This window comes from Capricornis sumatraensis, chromosome 3, assembly GCF_032405125.1.
Source record: "Capricornis sumatraensis isolate serow.1 chromosome 3, serow.2, whole genome shotgun sequence".
Classification (NCBI taxonomy): Eukaryota; Metazoa; Chordata; class Mammalia; order Artiodactyla; family Bovidae; genus Capricornis; species Capricornis sumatraensis.
Window position 1 is genome coordinate 141,158,057 of NC_091071.1, and position 27,439 is coordinate 141,185,495.

Consider the following 27,439-nt stretch of genomic DNA (forward strand, 5'->3'; position numbering starts at 1 on the left):
GTCACATTGTCTTTATCCATTCATCTGTTGATAGATGTGCAGGTTGCTTTGATGCTTTGATGTCCTAGCTATTGTAAATAGTGCAGCTATGAAGGATGCATGTAAGTTTCTGAAATATAATTTATTTCTGGATATATGCCCAGGAGTGGGATTGCTAGATCAAAAGGCAACTCTATTTTTAGTATTTTGAGGAAAATCCATACTGTTTTACATAGTGGTTGCACCAGCTTACATTTCTGCCAACAGTGTAGGAGGGTTCCCTTTATTCCACAACCTCTCTAGCATTTATTATTTGTAGATTTTTAAAATGATGGCCATTCTGACTGGTCTGAGGTGGTACTTTGTTGTAGTTTTGATTTGCATTTCTCTAATAATTAGTGATATTGAGCATATTTTCATGTGCCTGTTGTCCATCTGTATGTCTTCCGTGGAGAAATGTCTATTTAGAGTTTCTGCTCATTTAAAAAAATACTTATCTGTTTACTTATTGGGTTGTGGCATGCAGGATAGTTCCCTGACCAGGGATTGAACCTGGGCGTCCTGCTTTGGGAGCATGAAATCTTAGCCTCTGGACCACCAGGCAAGTCCCTTTGCTCATGTTTTGATTGGGTTGCTATTTTCTGACATTAAGCTGTATGAGCTATTTGTATATTGGGGATGGCATGAAGCTCCAATACTTTGGTCACCTTTTATGAAGAACCAACCTATTGGAAAAGACCCTGATGCTGGGATAGATTGAAGGCAAAAGGAGAAGGGGACTGCAGAGGGTAAGATGGTTACACAGCATCACATTTTCAATGGACATGAATTTAAGCAAACTCCAGGAGATATTGGAGGACTGAGGAGCCTGGCATTCTGCGGTCCATGGAGTGGCAAAGAGTCAGACCTGACTTAGTGACTGAACACCACCAACAACCTTTTAAGGAACCAAAAACTATCCCTTTTAAAGCATAAGCAAAATAGCAACAGTTTTCTCTATTGCAGCTTAAAAACTGCATAATTAGAAAATAAATTGATCATTGATTCAGGCTTCTATGAAGACCTTAGTCCCTCACATGACCAACTCTTGGAAAATCTCATGTGACACTGAAGTACACATTTTGAAGGACAACTAGTTACAAGAACAAAAGAATATGTGTCTGGGTCCATTTTATGTAGACCATATGATAGATATCTGGGAAAGTATTGGTTTCAGAAAAATAAGGAAACATGACTTATTAAATATAAAGTAATTGGATGGGAAACCATATTGAATGCTATCAAGACAGAAAAATAATTCAGGACAGAATTGATGCTTTTGAGCTGCAGTGTTGGAGAAGACTCTTAAGAGTCCCTTGGATAGCAAGGAGATCCAACCAGTCCATCCTAAAGGAAGTAAGTCCTCAATATTCTTTGGAAGGACTGGTGCTGAAGCTGAAACTCCAATACTTTGGCCACCTGATGCGAAGGATTGACTCATTTGAAAAGACCCTGTTACTGGGAAAGATGGAAGGCAGGAGGAGAAGGGGACGACAGAAGTTGAGATGGTTGGATGGCATCACCAACTCAATGGACATGAGTTTGAGTAAACTCTGGGAGTTGGTGCTGGACAGGGAGGCCTGGTGTGCTGCAGTCCATGGGGTCACAAAGAGTTGGACATGACTGAGCGACTGAACTGAACTGAAGCTGGTGGAAGAGATTGATTCATTATACTCTATTTAAACAAGAAGAAAGATAAACAAAAAGTAGGTCATGGTGGAAAGAAGCAGGTAAAGCCATGTACCAAATATGGGAGCCAGTGTGATGAGTTCCATGGTTACTAGCAGTATGTAAATCCAAGCTTTTGTTATGAGAGCAAAGTGAGGCTGTTTCCAAGAAAACATTCTCTTCTGTGAGAACAGTGTGGATGAGGGAAGATATTCTCATTTTCTTATTGCTTTGGCCATCCACAGAAAAAATCAAGTATTTGTTTCCATGTGATATGGTGGACATTAGCAAGTCAATTTCAGGTTCACACTGAATTCTTTGCTATAGATACTGGTGTTTCCATGAGGTTCTGTTATGCTGAATATTCAAAACCAAACAAACAACTTGACATAATGAACGCTCTGTGTGTGTGTGTGTCTGTGCGCTCAATATATCCAACTGTTTGTGACCCCATGGACTAGATGGCTGTTAACCCCATGGTCTGTAGCCATGTACTGTAGCACAATTGCACTCATCTCACACGCTAGCAAAATAGTGCTCAAAATTCCCCAAGCTAGGCTTCAACAGTATATGAACTGAGAACTTCCAGATATTTAAGCTGTATTTAGAAAAGGCAGAGGAACCAGAGATCAAATTGCCAACATCCATTGGATCATAGAAAAAGCAAGAGAATTCCAGAAAAACATCTACTTCTCTCATTGACTACGCTAAAGCCTTTGTGTGGATTACAATATACTGTGGAAAATTCTTAAAGAGATAGGAATACCAGACCACCTTACCTGCCATCTGCGAAATTTGTATGCAGGTCAAGATGCAGCAGTTAGAACTGTATTTGGAACAATGGACTGGTTCCAAATCAGGAAAGGAGTACGTCAAGGTTGTATATTGTCACCCTACTTATTTAACTTAATATGCAGGGTACATCATGTAAAATGCCAGGCTGGATGAAGCACAGGCTGGATTCAAGATTGCTGAGAGAAATATTAATAACCTCAGATATGCAGATGACACCACCCTTATGGCAGAAAGTGAAGAGGAGCTAAAGAGCCTCTTGAGGAAAGTGAAAGAGGAGAGTGAAAAAACTAGCTTAAAACTCAATATTCAAAAAATGAAGACCATGGCATCTGGTCCCCTCACTTCATGGAAAATGGATGGGGAAACATGGAAACAGTGAGAGACTTTATTTTCTTGGGCTCCAAAATCACTGCAGATGGTGACTGCAGTCGTGAAAGTAAAAGACACGTGCTCCTTGGAACAAAAGCTGTGACAAACCTAGACAGCATATTAAAAAGTAGAGACATTACTTTGCTGACAAAGGTCTGTCTAGTCAAAGCTACGGTTTTTCTAGTAGTCATGCATAGATGTGAGAGTTGGACCATAAAGAAAGCTGAGCACTGAAGACTTGATGGTTTTGAACTGTGGTGTTGGAGAAGACTGTTGAGAGTCTGTTGGACTGCAAGGAGATCAAACCAGTCAATCTTAAAGGAACTCAACCCTGAATATTGATTAGAAGGACTGATGTTGAAGCTGAAGCTCCAAAACTTGGGCCACCTGATATGAGGAACTGACTCACTGGAAAAGACCCTGATGCTGGGAAAGATTGAAGGCAGAAGGAGAAGAGGAAGACAGAGGATGAGATAGCTGGATGGCATCACCGACTCAATGGACATGAGTTTGAGCAAGCTCCTGGAGTTGGTGATGGACAGAGAAGTCTGGCCTGCTGAAGTCCTTGGGGTTGCAAAGAGTTGGACATGACTGAGCGACTGAACTGAACTGGACTTTAGCCCACCAGGCTCTTCTGTCCATGGGATTTCCCAGCAAAATTACTGAAGCAAGTTGTCATTTTTTCCTCCAGGGGATCTTCCCAACCCAGGGGTCAAACCTGCATCTTGCATCTCCTGCATTCATAGGCAGTTTCTTTACCACTCTGCCACCTTAGCTAGAACAAAATCTTCAGCCACAGTTAGTGTAATTGGTAACTAAAAGATTAACAGCTGTAATGGTACTTCTGGTAGCAAAATAATGTCCCCTCAAAGATGTGCAAACCCTAATCTCTGGTGTTCTGCCTATGTATTTATGTAACAAGGCACAGGGGCATTGCAAATGGAATTAAGGTTATCAACCTTAAAATAGGAAAATTAGCCTGCATTATTTGGGTGGAACTAATGCAAATATATGGATTCTTAAAAGTGGAAAACAAAACAAAAAAATAGTTGGTAAGAGAAAAGAAGAGTGGAGAAGAGATTGAAAACATGAGAAAGACTTGACCTCCCTTGTTGACTTTGAAGACAGAGGAAGGAGACCATGAACCAAGGAATGCAAGTGGCTTCCAGAAGTTGGGAACAACCCTCACCTAACAGCCAGGAAGGAAATGAGAATCTTAGTCATCACTGCAAGGAACTAAATTCTACTAGCAACTGGAATGAGTAAGGAAATGGGTTTTTAACCCTGTATAGTTCTTGATTTAGGTTTGTGAGTCTCTAGCATGGATGGAGGAGCCTGGTAGGCTGCAGTCCATGGGATCTCGAAGAGTCGGACACGACTTCACTTTCACTTTTCACTTTCATGCACTGGAGAAGGAAATGGCAACCCACTCCAGTGTTCTTGCCTGGAGAATCCCAGGGACGGGGGAGCCTGGTGGGCTGCCGTCTATGGGGTCGCACAGAGTCGGACACGACTGAAGCGACTTAGCAGCAGTAGCAGCAGCAGCAAGCACTCATCTCACATGCTAGTAAAGTAATGCTCAAAATTCTCCAAGCCAGACTTCAGCAATATGTGAACTGTGAACTTCCAGATGTTCAAGCTGGTGTTAGAAAAGGCAGAGGAACCAGAAATCAAATTGCCAACATCCGCTGGATCATGGAAAAAGCAAGAGAGTTCCAGGAAAACATCTATTTCTGCTTTATTGACTATGCCAAAGCCTTTGACTGTGTGGATCACAAGAAACTGGGAAATTCTGAAAGAGATGGGAATACCAGACCACCTGACCTGCCTCTTGAGAAATCTGTATTCAGGTTAGGAAGCAACAGTTAGAACTGGACATGGAACAACATACTGGTTTCAAATAGGAAAAGGAGTATGTCAAGGCTGTATATTGTCACCCTGCTTATTTAACTTATATGCAGAATACATTATGAGAAACGCTGCACTGGAAGAAACACAACCTGGAATCAAGACTTCCATGAGAAATCTCAATAACCTCAGATATGCAGATGACACCAACCTTATGGCAGAAAGTGAAGAGGAGCTAAACAGCCTCTTGATGAAAGTGCAAGTGGAGAGTGAAAAAGTTGGCTTAAAGCTCAACATTCAGAAAATGAAGATCATGGCGTCTGGTCCCATCACTTCATGGGAGAAACAGTGGAAACAGTGTCAGACTTTATTTTTTGAGCTCCAAAATCACTGCAGATGGTGACTGCAGCCATAAAATTAAAAGATGCTTACTCCTTGGAAGAAAAGTTATGACCAACCTAGATAGCATATTCAAAAGCAGAGACGTTACTTTGCCGACTAAGGTCCATCTAGTCAAGGCTATGGTTTTTCCTGTGGTCATGTATGGATGTGAGAGTTACACTGTGAGGAAGGCTGAACACTGAAGAATTGATGCTTTTGAGCTGTGGTGTTGGAGAAGACTCTTGAGAGTCCCTTGGACTGCAAGGAGATCCAACTAATCCATTCTGAAGGAGATCAGCCCTGGGATTTCTTTGTAAGGAATGATGCTAAAGCTGAAACTTCAGTACTTTGGCCACTTCATGCGAAGAGATGACTCATTGGAAAAGACTCTGATGCTGGGAGGGATTGGGGGCAGGAGGAGAAGGGGACGACAGAGGATGAGATGACTGGATGGCATCACTGACTCGATGGACGTGAGTCTGAGTGAACTCCAGGAGATGGTGATGGACAGGGAGGCCTGGCGTGCTGTGATTCATGGAGTCGCAAAGAGTCAGACACAACTGAGCGACTGAACTGAACTGAACCGAAGCAGAGGTCTGGCCGAGCTCAACAGACATCTGACAGACAGAAATAGCTAGATAATAAGCTTGGGTTATTTCAAGCTGTAAGTTTGTGGTAATTTGTTATAGTAACAAGGGAAAATGAATACAGAAATCATTAAAAGTCTCTTTTGGGGAAGTTTGAATATGACTTGCCTGATGAGCTCTCTTCTTGGAAGTTTTATGCACAACTAATGGAGAAGAGTCCTGAACAACACAGAATAGCAAATGTGTGTGACAAAATTCCCCACTCTCAAAGCCCTTAAATCCTATGGTTTAAGAAAATTATAATAAAACTTGATAGTGGAAGAAAAAAGAAAGCTCAGAGAGGGATAAAGAGTGTAGCCTGGGGTGGGAGGATGAGGGATAAGCCAGAGAAGAGAGCAGACCCTGTGGGGCTTTTAGATGTTGAAGAGACTTGGCTTTTCCTCAGAGTGAGGTGGGAAGCCTTTGGGCTATTGCATGAGGGGAACAAGAATAGAATCAGGAAGACCAGTTGGGGGCCATTGCAATAATTAAGGCTGGAGTTGTGGTGGCGCGGATGGGCGGTGGGGGTTGGGGGTGGTGGTGGCAGTCGAGATTGTGAAAAGTCATAGGGTTCTGGATTCATCTGGAGGAGAGTAAAGTTCATGAGAATTTTGTCTGAGATGATTGTTAGAGTCAAATAAATTACTAATTATTTGTAAAAAGGCAAACCCAGATCTTGGAACTTATCTGTGAAGTTCAATCTTTTTCATGGGTCATATTTTTCAACAGTAATTTGAAAAACTTAGGGTAAAAAAATGTAGCTACAACTATGATAGAATTTTACTAAAGGAAATTGTTCTCAATGAATTTTGGTGTTTCTTACATATTCATTGCTATGATTCATATATATTAGAATCACTAGTTTTAATTTATGCAAATCAAATATTCCTAGCAATGGGCCTTTGATGAGGCTAGGTGGATGAATTTTGAGATGTTTGTATCATATGTCCATCCCATTCTAGTTTACAAAACTACCAGTTTGCTTTACATTTTGCTATAGGCAGTGACTTGAAATTTTGTATTTTGAGCACAATAACTCTCTGGTTCTAACTGCATTTTTGTTTATTTGTTTTTAAATTTTTTCCTTATCAGAAGGAAACTGTTTCCCAGAATGGGATGGACTCATTTGTTGGCCTAGAGGAACGGTGGGGAAAATGTTGGCTGTCCCATGTCCTCCTTATATTTACGACTTCAATCATAAAGGTATTTAATTTTTTGTTAAATGACTCATTTGGAATAGAAACTTCCTTTTTTAAAAATAATAGACTCTACAGGAACTGAGCAATCTCAGTGTTTTTCTTCACATCTTTATAGGAGTTGCTTTCCGACACTGTAACCCCAATGGAACATGGGATTTTATGCACAGTTTAAATAAAACATGGTCTAATTATTCAGACTGCCTTCGCTTTCTGCAACCAGATATCAACATAGAAAAGGTAATGGTATTTTTGTATTTGTGAGTCCCTAAAGGAAAACAAAATGATTACCAACCACTGTACAAAAAACTCTTATATTATCTGACACAAATATCAAAAAAGATAAAAGCAAGGTTGAAAGCTTTTCAGATACCTGGTTAAGGAGAGGTCTAGGACCTGAAGCATTTTGATATCTTCTTTTGGTTAGAATTACCTGGCTGAGATATATGTATGTATACTTGTGAATATGTGTCACTTATCTTACATTATGTTTATATTACATTCAGTTCAGTTGCTCAGTCATGTCTGACTCTTTGTGACCCTCCCTACTCTATGATGGTGTATTATGTGTAAAATTCCAAATAGGTAGTCAGCAATATAATTCATGATTTTTTTCTTGGTTACATATGAATAGAAACATCTTGTCTCACTATATGTTCCTGGAGTAACTTTATATTGTATAGATGTGTTTTTCATCTCATAAGATTTGCCAGTAGGTGATTTCATTAGTATAGGAAAAATCAGAGTATGTAGAGTTAAAGAGGAGCAAGGAGGTGTCTTATAGATCTTCTCACATAATACCTCAATTGTACATATGTGTGTCAACTTAGAACCAGAGATGAGGGGTCGATCAAAGTGACACAGCTCAGTTATGACAGGGTCTAGAGCAGGGCCCTGGTCTCCACATTCTTTATCGGTGCTATTTCTGATATGGTAATCACATGCAAACTTCAGAAACTTCTAGATAGTTACTTTTAGGTTATATATGGTAGATAGATTAAAAGTCATGCTTAAATTCCTCTCACTCAAACCTCATCTATAAAATGCTTGATGCTATAGGGATGAGCATAACTTCACCGTAGTCATATGATGGTAGGGGTGAACATAAGTTGAAGTATAAATGATTTTATGGGGCCCCTGAGAACAGGCATAATACATAACTCTCCTAACATCAGACATTTTTCTTTATGCTTGGTGGTCTTTTTTGGTTGTGGGGAGGAGGAGCAGTGGCATGAGAATTGGTGAGTTGGAGAGTTCCTTGTCTGATTAGGCATTAATAGTCAGGACTTCTTTCCTTAATTTTTTTTCTAACACAAAACCCTACCACCTTAAGGACTCTTTAGTAAGTTGCTAAAAGACTTCAGTTTTGTATGTCATTGTTGACATGCTTCTCAGATAAAATTAGTTAATGTGAGGAGATTATTGTGTATGTTACAGTGGAGCCAAAGCCAAGTTAATGTAAAACACTTTAAAATAATTTCAATTTCATTGAAATAGATAAACATTCACAATGTTTCGTGTTCTGTGTTATAAATTTGTGGATTAAATGACAAATGCAAGTCTTTCATAGCTTTTAAATGGCATTAAATTGTATCATGATTTTATTTACATTGAACTCTAATATTAAAACCATTCTTTTTGACTACTCTGTATTCTAAGAGTCAAAATATCAAAGGAAGGTAAAATATCCAAAATATATACTATTTTATATGAACATGATTTAAAATTTAACTGAAAAATTTGACTAATTTTGTTAGCCATAAGTAATTTTATCTCCTTAATTAAAAATAGTGTTTTCTATTGTTTACAACCCTTAAATAATAATTTGAGAAAACTTAAGAAATGTAAAAAATCTTTTAATAAGAAAACTGGATATGTCCTAAAGTTTTGATATGCTGTAGGGAAAAATGATATTACTTATTTATGAGATATTAATTACTGATGGTTGTAATCAGAATTTTTGTATAAGAAACAAAAGATAAAAGTAAAGACAGTGAATTTAGAATACATGCCAAAGATTTTTAAAATATCTATTGTTTTGTTCTTTAAATAATTTTCATATCATTGACTTGACAAATGAGAGAATTACTTTTAATAAAAAAAGCGAAATGGCTTCCTCAGTGGATCAGTAGGTAAAGAATCTGCCTGTAATGTGGGAGACATGGAGATGTAGGTTTGATCCTTAAGTCATAAAGTTCCCCTGGAGGAGAAAATGGCAACCCCGCCTCAATAATCTTGTCCAGAAAATGATTTCAAAAATTAAAGAACAAATAAGCAGGGATTGCTTATGAGGGGCCATGAAGTTGTTAAATTCTTTAGGGTATTATATTCAAAACATCAGCATACTGTAAAAATTATTATATATCCTTCTGTCTAAAGGCTATATGAATTTTTGGACAACAATTTAACAATATATACTAAGAGACTTCAAGAGGGTCTTGTCCTTTGAGCTTATAATTTCATTTCTGAGATTCAAGCATAAAGATTTGGAGTTGGGGGGAACTGAATGGAATAGTGTTCACTGAACCATTAATTATTATAGTGAATGTTTTGAAGAATTTAAATTTCCAATGAAGAATTGGCTAAGTCAGCTGAAATATATATTTTGTGTAGAGAGTTTGTGGTCTTAGGAAATCCTTTTGTTATTCAATTACTTGGAAGAAAATCAGATAATAAAGTTGTATATAAATTAGGGATGCAAATATTCAAAACAATGGGAAATGATACACAGAAATAGAATGAAAAGAAATATACGAAATGCAGTGTTTCTTTTTGCTTGTGTGGGAATTATGGAGTTTTTTCCCTTCTCTCTTTCTCTCTTTTTTTTTTTTTATTTTACACATTATCCAAATATTTTCTACAGAAGTTTAACATTTTATTAAGAGAAAATATGTCATAAATGTTTTAAAAAGGCAGTCTTCTGCTTCCAGTCAGCGTGTGAGAAGTTGCAATATTAAGAAAAAGCTGAGTAAGATGCAACATTAATAATTTGTAAAAGCCTGTCAGTGAGCTGAAGATGCCAAGAAATCTAAATGGAGCTAATTGCAGAAAGAGGAAAGCCTCTTCTTATGACAGAAGAGACCTGTAGCTGTATTTATCCCTGTTTCTGTGCTAGAAGAGAGCAACCAGGCTATAGAAGGGGATAAAAAGAAAAGAACCATTTTTAAAAGAACTTTCATCAGACGAGGACTAGAATAAAGGCTTAGAATTCCAAGAAATGAAGCCCATTCAGGGTGAGCTATTACTCATCAGCCAGTTCTTACCCATGAGCCTTCACTGAGTTTCTGGAGGCAGTAGTTAAAGGCTGGGGGCAGTGTAAGTGGACGCAGAGAAACTTCCCAGGATGTATGTAGGACCCTCACTGGGTGAGAGGTAGCTGTTAGCTGAAGGCATGGGACAGAAACAGAGGAGCTGAGAGATATCTCTTAGGCTATCTGGGGCCCTCACTTAGAGCATGACTGCTGGGGGAGGGCAGGAAAGCTGAGAGAAACCCCCGAGATGACAAATCTCAGTGAGTGAAAAGCCTGACAAAATAGAGCTAAAAAAGATCTTTACTAGGCACAAGAGGTCTTCATCTAAAATGAGGCAGTGGCTAGCTGAGAACTGGAGCGGAGCAGCATAATGGACAGACGCGTTCTGAGATGCAGGAAGCCCAGGGCAGGCTAGAGAGCAAAGCGAAATTCACAGCAAAGTGAAATTCACAGCAAAGTGAAATTAAAAGACAAAAAAGGTAGGGAATGCTTATGAGAGGCCATGAGGTTGTTAAATTCTTTTAGAGTATTATATTTAAAACAGCAGCATACTGTAGAAATTATCATATATTCTTGTGTCTAAAGGCTATATGAATTTTATATAGCTGATGGATGGTTCAGAAAGCAGAAAGAGTTTCTCTGCAGCTTAGAAAACCTTCAGATGGACAAAAACCCATATAATGGCCGCTAGAGGCTGCTGGTGCTAAGAGCCCATCATCTACTGAAGGAAAATTCGGAATTCTGCTCTCAAAACCTAAAATCAGGATAAACAGAATCATGGAAAGAACAACAAACTGAGAAAAACTACAACAAACCCAACCTCAGATTAAAACAAAGTAATCTATCCTCACTACCCAAGAAGCCTGATAGAGGAAGATGATTGCCCTTTTCAGCCTGTTAATACTGATCTTGGGTGGCCTCTGTCTGCAATAACTTGGGGCGGTACTTGGATTTCCAGCCAGACATGGGCTGGATTGCAGCAGTGAAGGCGTCAGATCCTAGTCACTTAGACCAGTGGTCGGTGACAAGGGCCCTGGCCATTTGGCTTTGCAGAAAAGAGTTTCCACAAAGATGGAAAGTAGTGAAGCAAGTAAAGTATTTACTAGGAGGAGAAGAGTACCGTGCATGTAGGATAGACACGCAGGCAGACCCAGAGGGAGAGTCACTGAGTGGTACCTTCATGGCAGTTTAAATCACTAATATGGGGCGTTTCTTTCGGGTTTCCTTTGGCCAATCATTGTGATTTGCCTGGTTCACAGTCCGTATTTGTAATATCTCAGAATCCTCCCATGTGTGCATATGCATCCCTTAGCCAAGATGGATCCTACTAAAAAGGCATCTGGGTGGAACATCCCTTGACATGACTCCCCTTTGGCCTCCAAGTGGCCTTTTCTGCACATATGTGGTCCAGGAGGTCTCCCAACTTCCGGAAATGAGAACTATGTGGTCTGTGCAGGGTCCAGCCTCTTCCCTTAATTGCCCTGCTATTCTTATCTTAGAATTTTGGTCAATAGAAAATGAATCTCCAATTTGCTTTACCCTGGTGGGAGAGGGGGCCCATCTGCCTCCTGCCTCAATATTACATGCTTCAGTCCCAACTCTTCTTTTACTTACAGTGCACATAATGCAATAAAAAATTACAGAGTAGGGACCGCAAATCTAGAGTAAAAACAAAGCAGAAAAGATAGATGATCCAGATGTTGTAATTTCCAGGTAATGACTCATAAATATGTTAGCTGATTTAGTGAAAAAAGTATATAAACAGATGGGAAAACTACAGAGAAATGAAAACTTAAAAAAAAGGAAATTCTAGAATTGAAATATTCAATTCAAAATGAATTTATTTGATATGCTCAACAGAATACTGGACACAGAATGATAAAGATCAGTGAACTTGAAAAGAAGGCTACAGAAATTTTCCAAGTGACACATTAGGAGAAAAAGTAAATTTAATAAACAAAAGCATCTGAGATTGTGAGATAATATGTAATTGCTTAAGATATGTGAAATTAGGGTAAGAAGAGAGGGAAAGAATAGGACAAAAGAAATATTTCAGAAGGCAATGGCCGGTAATTTTATAAAGTGGCTGAAATAAATCAATCACAGGTCCCAGGCATTCAGGAAACCCTAGGCAGGTTAAATAAAAAGAAGACCATACTTTGACACATCATAGTTAAAATGCTGTAAATCAGGGTAAGAAGAAAACCTTAAAAGCAGTGAGAGGAAAAGCACACATGGTATTCAGGAGAACAAAAACTAAAAGGATGCTTGTCTTTTAATTAAACAACAGAGGCCTGAATACAATGGAATGACATTCTGAAAGTGATAATATGCATGAAGATAAAGGGAAAATAATATTTTTCAGACAGAAAAAAATCTGAGAGAATTCATCTTTATCAGACTTCTGTATAAGAAATGCTCAAAAAAAAATTCTCTAGATGGGAGAGAAATATATCAGATGGAAGCCAAGATTGACAGGAAAGAATGAGGAGTACCAGGATAGATACATATGTGGATAAAAATGACAGACTAAAATAATAAGCAGAACTATATACCTCTCCTTATTAATTACTATGTTTATATCCATCTTTTATATCTATAATTTAATTCACTTAAAAGTCTGCTGACTGCTTAAAGCAAACATAATAACCTCTCATTAGGGTTGATAAACTATGTAGAAGAAAATCTAGATGTGACAAAGGCTAAGGGAGCAAAATTAGGGACATAATTGCAAATATCTGTTTATATGGTGCCATAGTTCAATATTATTCAGTGTAGGTCTGATAAGTTCAAGATGCATAACCAAGTCTCTATAGTAGCTGCTAAAAGATAACACAAGTGAAATACTAATAAATACCTGATTGAGTTCCCCATCCCTCAACCCCCAATAAACGGTAAGGAAGTAGGTACAGAAGCCCAGAGAAAAGATAAGGCGTATAGAATGCAAATACTTATATGTTAGATCTAAACCCAGTCACAGCAATGATTGTATTTGAGGTCAATGAACTAAACATTTCTCTTAAAAGGCAGAGGATAGAATGGATAATAAAAGTACCGCTCAACTGTATGCTGTCTTTGAGAAATGTAGACATTAAGACAGAGCATTACCAAGACAGAGCAATATTTAAAATTACGAAGAATCAATTTACCAAGAGGAAATAATCCTAAATATACATGTGTTTAGGAACTTCAAAGGCTTCCCTGATGGCTTGCTGCTGCTGCTGCTAAGTCACTTCAGTCATGTCTGACTCTGTGCAACCCCATAAATGGCAGCCCACCAGGCTCCCCCATCCCTGGGATTCTCCAGGCAAGAACACTGGAGTGGGTTGCCATTTCCTTCTCCTTCCTGATGGCTTAGATGGTGATAAATAATCTGCTTGCAATGCAGGAGACCCAGAGCTTGATCCCTGGGTTGGGAAGATCCTCTTGAGAAGGGAATGTCTACCCACTCCAGTATTCTTGTCTGAAGAATCCCATGGACAGAGGAGCCTAGCGCGCTACAGTCAATGGGGCTGCAAAGAGTCAGACTGAGACTTTCACTTCACTTTACTTCATTCACAGTAACTGAAAAATTCACATTCTTTTAAAGTACTCACCAAAGTTTATCAAGATAGAACATATGCTGGGGTATAAAACAAGTTTCAGTAAATCTCAAGATTAAAACCACACAGCCTATGTATGTTCTCTGACCACAAAAGAATCAATAGAAAATCAACTAAAATATGTAGATAATTCAGAAATAGTTGAAAATTATGTGACCAATGGCAAAAGTTTGGATAAATATGAAAGCTCAATATATATCAAAGACTGTGGGAAACAGCAAAAGCAGATGTTGAGATAGATTTATAGCTCTCAATACTTAATTAGAAAAGAAGAAAGTTGAAAATTCAGTGGTCAAATCTTCCACATTAAGTTATATGGTATAATACCTAGAGCCACCACCAAAAGCCACCACCAAAAATACACATCAAAATGGAATTCTACAAATTGTTCGAGTAATTCAGGGATGGTCAGAAAACTAAAACACAGAAATGAAAAACATAACAGAAAATAAAAATATAAAATGGACTTAGCCTTAATATTATATCAATGTTATATTAAAAACAAATATCTTAAGATACCAATTAACATAGAAGAGCCTATAAGAAACGTGACCCAACTTTGTATGTTATCTACAAAGTCTGAAACTCATTTCAAATATAATGATGGTTATGTACATACCATGCAGTGTGCTAAGTTACTCAGTCGTGTCCGACTCTTTGTGACCCCATGGACTATAGCCCTCCAGGCTCCTCTGTCCATGGGATTCGCCAGGCAAGAATACTGGAGTGGGTTGCCATGCCCTCCTGCAGGGGATCTTGCTGACCCAACGAGCGAACCCGTGTCTCTTATGTCTCCTGCATTGGCAGCAAGGTTCTCTACAGCTCGCGCCACCTGGAAGGCCCTAGTTTAGTTATATCTCTTAATAATTCTAATCATTTGCCACAAACTGTGCAGCAGTAAAAAAGTACAAACTTGGTATGAATAACAACCTGAATGGATCTTGAGGTTATTACTCTGAGTGAAAAAAGCCAGACTCAAAGTTCATGTTCTATAAGATTTCATTTATCCATTTATGAAATGACAGAATTGCAGAGATAGAAAACAGATTAATGTTTGGTGGGTGATAAGGATGGTGGAGAGGAATAGGGTAGGTATGACTGTAAAAGGAACAGCAGGAGGAAGATCTTTGTTGTGATGGACTATTTCTGTAGTTCGACTGCAGAGATGTTTAAAAATTTTTTTCATGTGTGATAAAATGACACAGACTGTAAACACATGAATTGCACCAATGCCAAATTCCTAGTGTAATTAAATGCAAGCATTGGAGGATACTGGTGAAGGGGTACAGAGGACCTTTCTTACTGTCTTTTCCTACTTCTTTTGAATTTATAGTCATTTTGAAATACAAAAGAAGAAAAAGGAATGAACTGTTGATTCATGTAATAATACCAGTGAATATCATAACAGTGTCTTGACAAAAAAGAGTATACACTATATAATTCTAAGAAGTCTGAGAAGAGTCAAGAAATATATGAAGTGCATGAACAGATAAAGCCAATTTGTGATGACAGAAACTGGAACAGTAGTTAACCTGGGAGCTGGATGGTGGGTGGATTTTTGACTAGCTAGTGGCGCAAAGAACTCAGTTTGTCAAAACCCATCAAACTGCTCATTTAAAATCTGCACATTTTGCTTTCATAGGAACTACAGCTTGGTAGAAAAGCAAAAGAAAACTAGAAATAATATTCCAAAAGTGATATATCCTTTTGACTAGTTTTAAAATCATCCTTCAGTGTGTTTTATTTACTCCAAATATCACGTTAGATATACAGTTCCAACTAGTTAAAATGAACACTGCAAAAAATCCGTGAAGTGAATCTTGAAACATTGAGTTTGGCCTCACTTAAAGCAAGAAGAAATGCCAATCATTTTATTATATGTTAACCCTGACTTCAATCTGGGGAGTAAAAGGAAGGCCATAAAAATAATTTATATATTATTTGAATGTGGCAACACATTGCCTATCTTTTAAATGCATGCTCTTAATTTACCTCCATCAAATATGCTTTTCTGATTAAATCTCTTGCCCTGCAGCAAGAGTTCTTTGAACGCCTCTATGTCATGTACACTGTCGGATACTCTGTCTCCTTTGCATCCCTGGCCGTGGCTATTCTCATCATTGGTTACTTCAGGTGAGTAATTCTCAATCACTTCCTCCGTGAAGGGGCAGGTCTGTTTCTTATTCATCAAAGACACAGACCTCTCACAATCTGTGCCTCCAGATACTTTCCCTAAACATAAGCTTCTGAATTCAACCTTGTGTTATATTATTTGACTTTGAGAAGTTATTTTTGATGAAAAATTCAGGGTTATTCTTCGTTGTTTGTTTAAAGACTTAAAGCCTCAAAGCAGTATGAAACCATTAAAACAATGGGTCTGCATTGCAGTCTATTTTTGCTAAGTGATGCAGAGTATTATCAAAGGAGTTAGAAAATTTTCATTCATGATGTGAAGGCTTATTTCACCTTTTCCAAATAATTTTGGTGGCACGGGACAGAAATTCATCTTAAATAATCTCTAGATGATTCAATACCATACAGGAAGAAATAGAGGCTTCTCAGGTGGGTCAGTGGTAAAGAATCTGCCTACCAATGCAGGAGATGTGGGTTTGATCTCTGGGTTGGGAAGATCCCCTAGAGAAGGAAATGGCAACCCACTCTGGTATTCTAGCCTGGGAAATCCTATGGACAGAAGAGCCTGGTGGGCTACAGTCCATGGGGTCACATAAAAGTTGAACATGACTGAAGCAACTTAGCATGTATGCACACATAATATAATGGTATATTATAATATTATACTGTAGTATAATATTTAGCACTGCATAATCTGGATAAACATGGTAGCTGATCAGGATATATTTGAAGTTAACTCTCAAAAAATCATATTTTAGTTTTTGACTCCAATTGTTGCTCTTTTTGTTCAGGTTTATTATATTTCTTTTTTTGGGGGGAAGTTTGAGCTCATTTATGTATTTTCTGTCTCCATTTCTAATTTTATTCAAACCTAAATACTAAATATGTTCTCTCTGTAGACGACTGCATTGTACTAGGAACTATATCCACATGCATTTATTTGTGTCTTTCATGCTGAGAGCTGCGAGCATCTTTGTCAAGGACAGAGTGGTCCATGCTCACATAGGAGTAAAGGAGCTGCGGTCCCTGATACTGCAGGATGACCTACAAAGCTCCATAGAAGTGCCTGCTGTGGACAAATCACAATATGTAAGTGTTTTCCTCATGACCCCTTACATGGCTCACCACTTCTAAAAGTAAAAGCAAAACCTACCTGCAAAACTAGAAGGTTGGGATTTAAAAACCCAGGGGATTTAGTTCCTTTATTAGAGACCCAAAGACTTGTTTCCATGTAAGATTCCATAGTACTTGATTGTTCTCTTCGATATCCTAGTGTTATTAAGTATGTAGAATTACCCAGTCATTCAGTTAATGGAAAGCATTTTCACCTTGAAGTGGTATATCTGGAAATTAGGTAGAGTAGACTGATTTTCTTAATGCCATCGTTATCTTTGTCCTTTTCCCTGTAATTCACTATCGTCTCTGCTGATTGTAATTCTGCATTGGCTTTGTGACTTGTTTAAAATGAAGGATGAAGTGGGTGTAATGGTATGCCAGTTGAAAGTAGACTTCTATGAGTGAACCTAGTCAAGATTACCTGAGCTTCTCCCAGATCAGTAGAATCACCTAGCCAATCCATAGATTCATAAGACACATTAAATGTTTAGTGTTTTAAGCCATTTAACTTTTGGAGTATAACAAAGTCCAGAATAAAATAAATTCATGGTAGAATGATAGATAAATTTCTTCTTTATGCTTTTCTGTACTTTCCTAATTTTCTCTGATGATCAAGTATTCTTTTTTGAATAAATTGAGGAAAAGTGATTTCTTGTTACTTCTAAATCAAGCCAGCAGTCTTAGAAATGCTATATTTAAATAACATTGTTCTGGCCTCTTTCAAAAGTCTTGGCTTCCCCATTTATAAGAGACATTAGATTCTAAAAAAGAAATGGAGGAACTGCTTTTTAGTGGTAGAAACAGTATGAGTAGGAGTTCTAATATGGTGCCATGTTGGTTTATTTGTAACAGATTGGATGCAAGATGGCTGTTGTGATGTTTATTTACTTCTTGGCTACAAACTACTATTGGATTTTGGTGGAAGGTCTCTATCTGCATAGTTTAATCTTTGTGGCATTCTTTTCGGACACCAAGTACCTGTGGGGCTTCACCTTGATAGGCTGGGGTAAGGCATTTCTGTCTCCTTTCCTTTTCAAGTGGATTGTGGATTTCAGGGCTTTGTGTCATGCCTGTCATCAGCATTCTTTCAGCTCTTTTCCTGAAATAGTCTCTCCCCACCCCATCTTTATGTTTCCTTTCTCTTTAATTATTTATTGAGGAAAATTGTTAAAATCAAGTCTATGATTCTCCCAGTGGTAACAAACTTTTCACATTTAACTTAGGGTTACTGTTCTTAGACCAGATTCTTGAGAGGATTCTTTGGGGGAAATACCTTGTTTGCCTTACACATTTAGAACTGCTGTGCTCATCATGTCTTATGCCAGTGTCTTGATTTAACCGTAATTCCATTCTACAAATTTTGATTTTTGAATTTCTAATCCATAATGATGCATCTTTGATTTATAATTCTAGGTCATATGATGAGAATGACAGAAAGAAATTTATAGAACCATCTTGGCTATATTTAACAATACAAATTACAAGCTAATTATGTAGACTTACCATGTCTTTTGGAAGGAAATAGTTAGAATTACTTTTGGCATAAGTAATTAAAAAAAAAAAGATTGAACTCACATTCCAAAAATGCCTTTTCAGTCCTAGAGGAACTACTGAACCAGGCACTAACTCAGTGTGATATGGAGAAAGAATGTTGTTTGTTTGTTATAGTTTAAGAGAAATTAAAACTCACATGTGGTTAAAATTAAGAAGTCTCAAGATTAACAACTGTTATTTTAATTTGTAAATGATCAGGTGGTCAGCAGAGGGAAAAAATTAACTAAGTGGCTCAAGATTAAATTTGAAGGTTTTTTCCCCGCTCCAAAATAAGAAAGTTTTTTGCCTGTTTTGCCTTAACATTGTCTTAACATTTAAAAGCGTAAAGTAAGGGATATTGAATTTCCTGTTAGTTAATAACTCTGAAAAAGACAAAGGGTCAATTTACTGTTACTCTTTATTTATTATGAAATACTAATTGTAAATAAAATTCTATTTCTGAAAACAGTTTGGTTTCAAGCTGTCCCTTATCTTTGACTACCAATTACTAAAATAAAAAAAGATACATTTAATATTTTGGGGGGGTACTTTGGTAATTTTCTTAACAGTTTTTGTAGTTTACCTTCAAATCAAAATTATGTCTGTGTACTCACATCATTAGTAGAAGTTGATAAAGTTGTTGATAGAAAATTCAACAGTGACTTTGTCTGAGTTTGATTTAATTTTTTGGCTTGCTATGACACTGGTCACACTAGTAATAAACTTGTTTTTTCTTTATTTACGAATTGGTTTGATAGTCAGCTGCTCAGTCCCTTATCAGCTCTTATTTGGGCTGTATCGCTCAGTCTGTCGCTTCATAAAGTCAGGGATTTGTCTCACTGAAACCCAGGAAGTGTTAGTGGCTCTAGTTGTGTCCAGCTCTTTGCAACCCCATGAACTGTAGGCCACCAAGCTCCTCTGTTCACGGGATTTTCAAGGCAAGAATACTGGAGTGGGTTGCCATTCCCTTCTCCAGAGAATCTCTCTGACCCAGGGATTAAACCCGAGTCTCTAGCTTGTCCTGCATTGCAGGCAGATTCTTTACTATCTGAGCCACCAGGGAAGCTCTGAAACCCAGGAAACTAGTTTTCAAATCATTCTATGAAAAATAAAATGTAACAAAAAAAAAAAAGTAGGATTCCAGTGAGCTTCTATACAAGTCTTAGTTTCTTACCTTTCTTTAAAACTTGTATTAATTTCCCCAGAAACATTTTGGCATAGGAGTGACAATTATAGTAGATAACCATCACAACTTGAAATCATCATTTCATTGAATGGTTTAATAACATGCATGAAAGCAAGTAGGATTTACATGAAAGCTCACTTTTATAAATCATATTACATGCAATATTATGCTCACGTAACCACAATTTAAAACAGTAACAACTAATCTTTTTCTATGTTGTATCACATCTCTAGTACTTATTTATCTTATTTCCGGAAGTTTGTACCTTTTGTTGTACTTATACTGGAAGTTTGTACTTTTTGACTGACCCCTCTGGTGGCTCAGATGGTAAAGTGTCTGCCTGCAATGTGGGAGACCCGGGTTTGATCCCTGGGTCAGGAAGATCCCCTGGAGAAGGAAATGGCAACCCACTCCAATACTCTTGCCTGGAAAATCCCATGGATGGAGGAGCCTCGTAGGCAATAGATAGTCCATGGGGTTGCAAAGAGTCGGACACGACTGAGCGACTTCGCTTTCTTTTCTTTTCTTAAGTGTATAATTAAATGCAATTTTAAAATGTGTAGTTGGAGCCAAGAATAAAGTGCCTTATTTATGAGAAAATTAAGGCAGGGATAGGAAAAATTAAGGCTATGATTGGTTGAAAGAATAGAAACATAGTTATCATTAGAATTTGCTTTTGCTTCTCTGTACATCTTGTTTTGTGATAAGGATGTACAAAAACAGTCATTTTAAATATCCGTCAATTTACAAAGGCAGATACAGCATATGTTCCTCTTTAGATGGTAATTTCCTTCCTTGCCAATTTATTATTAAGAACCAGCAAAACCAATGTAAATAAAAGCAGCTCCACACATCATTACAGTGTGAATAATAACGTGCTGAGCGTTTACCTACCAAATGAGTGAAGTGAAGTTGCTCAGTCGTGTGCGACTCTTTGCAACCCCATGGACTGTAGTCTACCAGGTTCCTCCATCCATGGGATTCTCCAGGCAAGAGTACTGGAGTGGGTTGCCATTTCCTTTTCCAGGGGATCTTCCCGACCTAGAGATCGAATCTGGGTCTCCCACATTGCAGGCAGATGCTTTAACCTCTGAGCCACCAGGGAAGCCCGTTTACCTACCTAGAGGGAGCCTTAAGTTATAATTGGATCTAAACAAGATTTAGACCTAAAGTAATGTATAAGATAGAAAAAAAAGTTTCAATCTTGCTTCTTTATCCTTATTGAATGTGGTAATTTACCTCTGTATTAGCAGCTATTCTTAATTTTCACCTGTCAGATGAGATGCCAGAATGTGTGTATTACCATATAAAAGCACTTTGCCTTTGGGCTTCCCTAGTAGCTCAGCTGGTAAAGAATCTGCCTGCAATGCAGGAAACCCTGGTTCAGTTCCTGGGTTGGGAAGATCCCCTGGAGGAGGGCGTGGCAATCCACTCTAGTATTCTTGCCTGGAGAATCCCCATGGGCAGAGGAGCCTGGTGGGCTACAGTCCATGGGGTCTCAAAGAGTCAGACACAGCTAAGCACAGCACAGCACACTGAGCTTCCTTGGTGGCTCAGATGGTAAAGAATCTGCCTGCAGTGCAGGAGATTGGGGATTCAATCCCTGGGTCACAAACATTCCCTGGAGAAGGGAATGAAAGTTTACGCCAGTATTCTTGCCTGGAAGAGTTCCATGGACAGAGAAGCCTGGCAGGCTACGGTCCATGGGGTCCCAAAGAGTTGGATGTGACTGAGGGACTAACACTTTCACTTTCATTTAGACAAAAATTTCCTAAAACATAGAATTTGAGCAGAATTTTTAAAAGAGGGAGTTATATAAAAACAGTAAATAAAACTGGAATATAGAGTTATAAAATTAAATAGCCACACAGGCAGACTGAGGTTAAATTCAACTAGATCACTAAGAAAACCAAAGAAATTCCCTGCTGTAGGATATCACCTTATTTTAATTTTTCTGAAATTTTTAATCTACATCTATTTTTATGTTTCTTTGCTTAGAAAAGATATCTGAAAAATTACAAATGTGTCTTTTAAAAGGTAAAAATTATTGTGTTAAAAGTGTTCTGAGTTAAATTTTTTTCTCTCTTTGTAAGGTGCTTCCTGTGGCCTCTCTTTCCTTTTTTTAAAACTTCTTTCTAAAAGGCCACATATTCATTAAATCCTTTGATCTTCTATTGCAGAGTTCTATAAAAGTATGGTTTGTGTTTTTTTCGTGATGTCAGAGTCTAACTGAATATAGCATGAACTAAACAGTCCATCTTTACTGGAAGCAAAGACTCATAGAAAGTCAGTATAATTAATAGATTTGATGTTGCAAGCTCATAGGTGATTATGACTTATGAAAGACAAATATGTCATGCTCAAATCATCAAGCTAACATAGCACCATTCTTTGGTAAGTTTTCAGTACCTGCAAATGCTTCTGTCTGCAGCCAGTATGAACAAAAAAGAAGAGGCTAAACTGATCAAAACGTCCTAATTTTGTAACTTTCAGTGTAGGCTCTCTATGCCTTCCACCTTTAGAATGAGAAAATTCAAATTTTTAAAAACAATAGCCTTCCTGTCACTTCTCATGAGTCCCTCTTGTTGCTTCATGCTTCTTGGAAAGCATGTGGCTGTTGGAGTGGCAAGAGGTAAAAGTTATATGCACCGACCACTACCTGCCTTTGACTCCAGGAACTTCATTCCCCTCCTTACATAGCTTAACCTTATATCCCTCAAATGAAAATAGGGCCAATCTTCTTCTTCAGACTTTTGGGAACAAATAACATCAATGTACCAGCTCTCTTCTCAAATGGACAAGATGAAAATTAAGTGGAATTTTCTTGTTTACATAGTAACATTTTTCATGTCCAATTTTTCTCTTTCACCTTTTAATAGTATATTTTTATGTGATGAGTATAAGAAAAAGATACCTTAATCCTGAAACAAATATTGTCTCTGAATTCTTTTCTGATTGCAGGGTTCCCAGCGGCTTTTGTGACAGTCTGGGCTATAGCACGAGCAACTCTGGCTGATGCAAGGTGGGTGGAAAGGAAGAGCTAAAGCAAGAGCCTCAGATTTTCTCAAGGCTGGCTTCCTGCTTGGAGTTCGCACTTGTGGCTGTTCTCGATGACATTGCCCTTTAGGGATTACCCTGTAGCCTCTCATATATTACCAGCCAGCTATCCATTCCAGAGTCATGGGACAGAAGGACTCACAGACCCAGTTGGGATGCTTGAACCCCATGGTTTATGAAATCAATTTGAAATATACCATAAGAAGCTGGGGGAAAGAGATGGGTTAGTTAACATACTTAGGATGTTGTGCACACAGGTGAAAGGACCACAGTAACTGAGTTTAGGCAATATTCATATCTCCTTTCTCTTACTCTCTGCCACATTAGCATTCCCCACTGATGGTGTGGTTACGAGGGCCAGAAATAAGGTTGCGGCAAGAGACCCACAGACAGAAGGTGCCCTGGGCCAGGGACATGCACTTGCTGTCTCAGAGAGATGTAAGGGCACGTAGCCTACTCAGCAGTCCTAGGTTTTATTTGCATTCTTTGGGCAAAGGATATGTGGCCAGGATTTCCACCTATTGGTGCTTAATTAAGACATCAAGAATATCAAGGACTTCCTGTGTATTAAGGGATACTTTGTGTCTCATATATTTGGTGAACTGTGGATATTTAGTGCTCAGTTGCCCTAAATATCTAGTACCTGTGCTTAACACACACGTGTTCTACTTACTGCTTACATATATGTGTTGTCAAGTATAGGTTTAATCCACCTCTTTGTTTTCTTGTCTTGCATAGCATAGGTAAATATATTAAAATGATAAAACAAGTGCACATTAGAAGTGGAATCCATCCTAGGGAATCATTAGCCTCCCAGTTGCCTGTTTCTTTTTTGATGCTACATGACGCATGGATGCTGAAACATTCATTGCTTCATATTATTTCTGTTTTTAGTGATGATGAGTCAGAAAGGAAAGGAGAACGTAGAGAAGTATTCAGTTCCTGCTCATTGCTTTCACTGTCAAACTTATTGCTTGGACGGAATGTATCTCCCCCAAATGCATATGTGGGAAACCCCAACCCCCAATGTGGCTGTATTTGGAGATAGTACCCTTAAGAAGGTAATGAAGGTTAAATGAAGTCCTGAGGGTAGGATTCTGATATAACAGGATTAGTGTCTTTGTGAGAGGAGAAACCAGAGGGTGCCTTCTCTCTCTCTGTGTACATAAAGTAAACGTTTTATGAGCACACAGCAAGATGGTGTCATGGATATTGGTTAGTGGTTAGGTAACAGGGTGATGTTTTGGGAATCTTAATTACCAGTCTTCTGGTTTTAACCAGCCCGGGGACTACATGCTTGTAGTCAGCATGTAGTCAACATCCTCCTCTGGGCTGGTGCTTAATTTCTGCAGAACAGTGCAAAGTTATGCATTAATTCAGTTCAGTTCAATCTCTCAGTCGTGTCCAACTCTTTGTGACCCCATGAATTGCAGCACGCCAGGCCTCCTTGTCCATCACCAACTCCTGGAGTTCACTCAAACTCACTGTCCATTGAGTCAGTGATGCCATGCAGCCATCTCATCCTCTGTCGTCCCCTTCTCCTCCTGCCCCCAATCCCTCCCAGCATCAGACACTTTTCCAATGAGTCAACTCCTCGCATGAGGTGGCCAAAGAACTGAAGTTTCAGCTTTAGCATCATTCCTTCCAAAGAAATCCCAGGGTTGATCTCCTTCAGAATGAACTGGTTGGATCTCCTTGCAGTCCAAGGGACTCTCAGGAGTCTTCTCCAACACCACAGTTCAAAAGCATCAATTCTTCGGTGCTCAGCCTTCTTCACAGTCCAACTCTCACATCCATACATGACCACAGGAAAAACCATAGCCTTGACTAGATGGATGTTTGTTGGCAAAGTAATATCTCTGCTTTTCAACATGCTATCTAGGTTGGTCATAACTTTCCTTCCAAGGAGTAAGCGTCTTTTAATTTCATGGCTGCAGTCACCATCTGCAGTGATTTTGGAGCCCAAAAGAATAAAGTCTGTTTCCACTGTTTCCCCATCTATTTCCCATGAAGTGATAGCACCAGATGCCATGATCTTCGTTTTCTGAATGTTGAGCTTTAAGCCAACTTTTTCACTCTCCAATTTCACTTTCATCCAGAGGCTTTTTAGTTCCTCTTCACTTTCTGCCATAAGGGTGGTGTCATCTGCATATCTGAGGCTATTGATATTTCTCCTGGCAATCTTGATTCCAGCTTGTGCTTCTTCCAGCCCAGTGTTTCTCATGATGTACTCTGCATATAAGTTAAATAAGCAGGGTGACAATATATAGCTTTGACATACTCCTTTTCCTATTTGGAACCAGTCTGTTGTTCCATGTCCACTTCTAACTGTTGCTTCCTGACCTGCATACAGATTTCTCAAGAGGCAGGTCAGGTGGTCTGGGATTCCCATCTCTTTCAGAATTTTCCACAGTTTCTTGTGATCCACACAGTCAAAGGCTTTGGCATAGTCAATAAAGCAGAAATAGATGTTTTCCTGGAACTCTCTTGCTTTTTCCATGATCCAGCGGATTTTGGCAATTTGATCTCTGGTTCCTCTGCCTTTTCTAAAACCAGCTTGAACATCAGGAAGTTCACGGTTCATGTATTGCTGAATCCTGGCTTGGAGAATTTTGAGCATTACTTTACTAGCATGTGAGATGAGTGCAATTGTGCAGTAGTTTGAGCATTCTTTGGCATTGCCTTTCTTTGGGATTGGAATGAAAACTGACCTTTTCCAGTCCTGTGGCCACTGCTGAGTTTTCCACATTTGCTGGCATTTTGAGTGCAGCACTTTCACAGCATCATCTTTCAAGATTTGAAACAGCTCAACTGGACTTCCATCACCTCCACTAGCTTTGTTCATAGTGATGCTTTCTAAGGCCCACTTGACTTCACATTCCAGGATATCTGGCTCTAGATGAGTGATCACACCATTGTGATTATCTTGGTCATGAAGATCTTTTTTGTGCAGTTCTTCTGTGTATTCTTGCCACCTCTTCTTAGTAACTTCTGCTTCTGTTAGGTCCATACCATTCCTGTCCTTTATCTGAGGACATCTGAGCCCATCTTTGCATGAAATGTTCCCTTGGTATCTCTAATTTTCTTGAAGAGATCTCTCGTCTTTCCCATTCTGTTGTTTGCCTCTATTTCTTTTCATTGATCACTGAGGAAAGCTTTCGTATCTCTCTTTGCTAGTCTTTGGAACTCTGCATTCAGATGCTTGTATCTTTCCTTTTCTCCTTTGCTTTGGCTTCTCTTCTTTTCACAGCTATTTATAAGTCCTTCTCAGACAGCCATTTTGCTTTTTTGCATTTCTTTTCCATGGGGATGGTCTTGATCCCTGTCTCCTGTACAATGTCAAGAACCTCCGTCCATAATTCATCAGGCACTCTATCTATCAGATCTAGTCCCTTACATCTGTTTTTACTTCCACTGTGTGATCATAAAGGATTTGATTTAGGTTATACTTGAATGGTTTAGTGGTTTTCCCTACTTTCTTCAATTTAAGTCTGAATTTGGCAATAAGGCTTTCATGATCTCAGCCACAGTCAACTCCTGGTCTTGTTTTTGTTGACTGTATAGAGCTTCTCCATCTTGGCTGCAAAGAATATAATTTTGGTGTTGACCATCTGGTGATGTCCATGTGTAGAGTCTTCTCTTGTGTTGTTGGAAGAGGGTGTTTGCTATGACCAGTGCATTTTCTTGGCAAAACTCTATTAGTCTTTGCCCAGCTTCATTCTGTATTCCAAGGCCAAATATGCCTGTTCCTCCAGGTGTTTCTTGACTTCCTACTTTTTCATTCCAGTCCCCTATAATGAAAAGGATATCTTTTTGGGGTGTTAGTTCTAAAATGTCTTGTAGGTCTTCATAGAACTGTTCATCTTCAGCTTCTTTGTGTTACTGGTTCTGGCATAGACTTGGATTACCGTGATATTGAATGGTTTGCCTTGGAAACGAACAGAGATCATTCTGTCATTTTTGAGATTGCATTCAAGTATGCATTTTGGACTCTTTTGTTGACCATGATGGCTACTCCATTTCTTCTAAGGGATTCCTGCCTCAGTAGTAGATATAATGGTCATCTGAGTTAAATTCACCCATTCCAGTCCATTTTAGTTTGCTGATTCCTAGAATGTCGACGTTCACTCTTGCCATCTCTTATTTGACCACTTCCAATTTGCCTTGATTCATGGACCTGACATTCCAGGTTCCTATGCAATATTGCTCTTTACAGCATCGGACCTTGCTTCTGTCACCAGTCACATCCACAGCTGGGTATTGTTTTTGCTTTGGCTCCATCCCTTCATTCTTTCTGGAGTTATTTCTCCATTGATCCAGTAGCGTGTTGGGCACCTACTGACCTGGGGAGTTCCTCTTTCAGTATCCTATCATTTTGCCTTTTCATACCGTTCATGGGGTTCTCAAGGCAAGAATACTGAAGCGGTTTGCCATTCCCTTCTCCAGTGGACCACATTCTGTCAGACCTCTCCACTATGACCAGCCCGTCTTGGGTGGCCCCATGGGTATGGCTTAGTTTCATTGAGTTGGCAAGGCTGTGGTCCTAGTGTGATTAGATTGACTAGTTTTCTGTGATTATGGTTTCAGTGTGTCTGCCCTCTGATGCCCTCTTGCAACACCTACTGTCTTACTTGGGTTTCTCTTACCTTGGACGTGGGGT

At 38.7% G+C, this 27,439-nt stretch overlaps 1 protein-coding gene across 2 annotated transcripts in view; it reads left to right on the forward strand.

Moving 5' to 3' along the window:
- The window catches only part of PTH2R (parathyroid hormone 2 receptor), an 86,225-nt gene that overhangs the window by 12,860 nt on the left and 45,926 nt on the right, over positions 1-27,439 (forward strand). Inside the window, exons 3-8 of one of the 2 annotated variants that reach the window (XM_068969014.1) lie at positions 6,798-6,908; positions 7,020-7,141; positions 15,790-15,887; positions 16,787-16,976; positions 17,856-18,009; positions 22,684-22,744. In XM_068969014.1, the coding sequence (XP_068825115.1) occupies positions 6,798-6,908; positions 7,020-7,141; positions 15,790-15,887; positions 16,787-16,976; positions 17,856-18,009; positions 22,684-22,744 (736 nt within the window). Of the gene's footprint in view, positions 1-6,797; positions 6,909-7,019; positions 7,142-15,789; positions 15,888-16,786; positions 16,977-17,855; positions 18,010-22,683; positions 22,745-27,439 lie in introns of those variants that run through there. The other variant, XM_068969015.1, reaches the window with a different exon arrangement.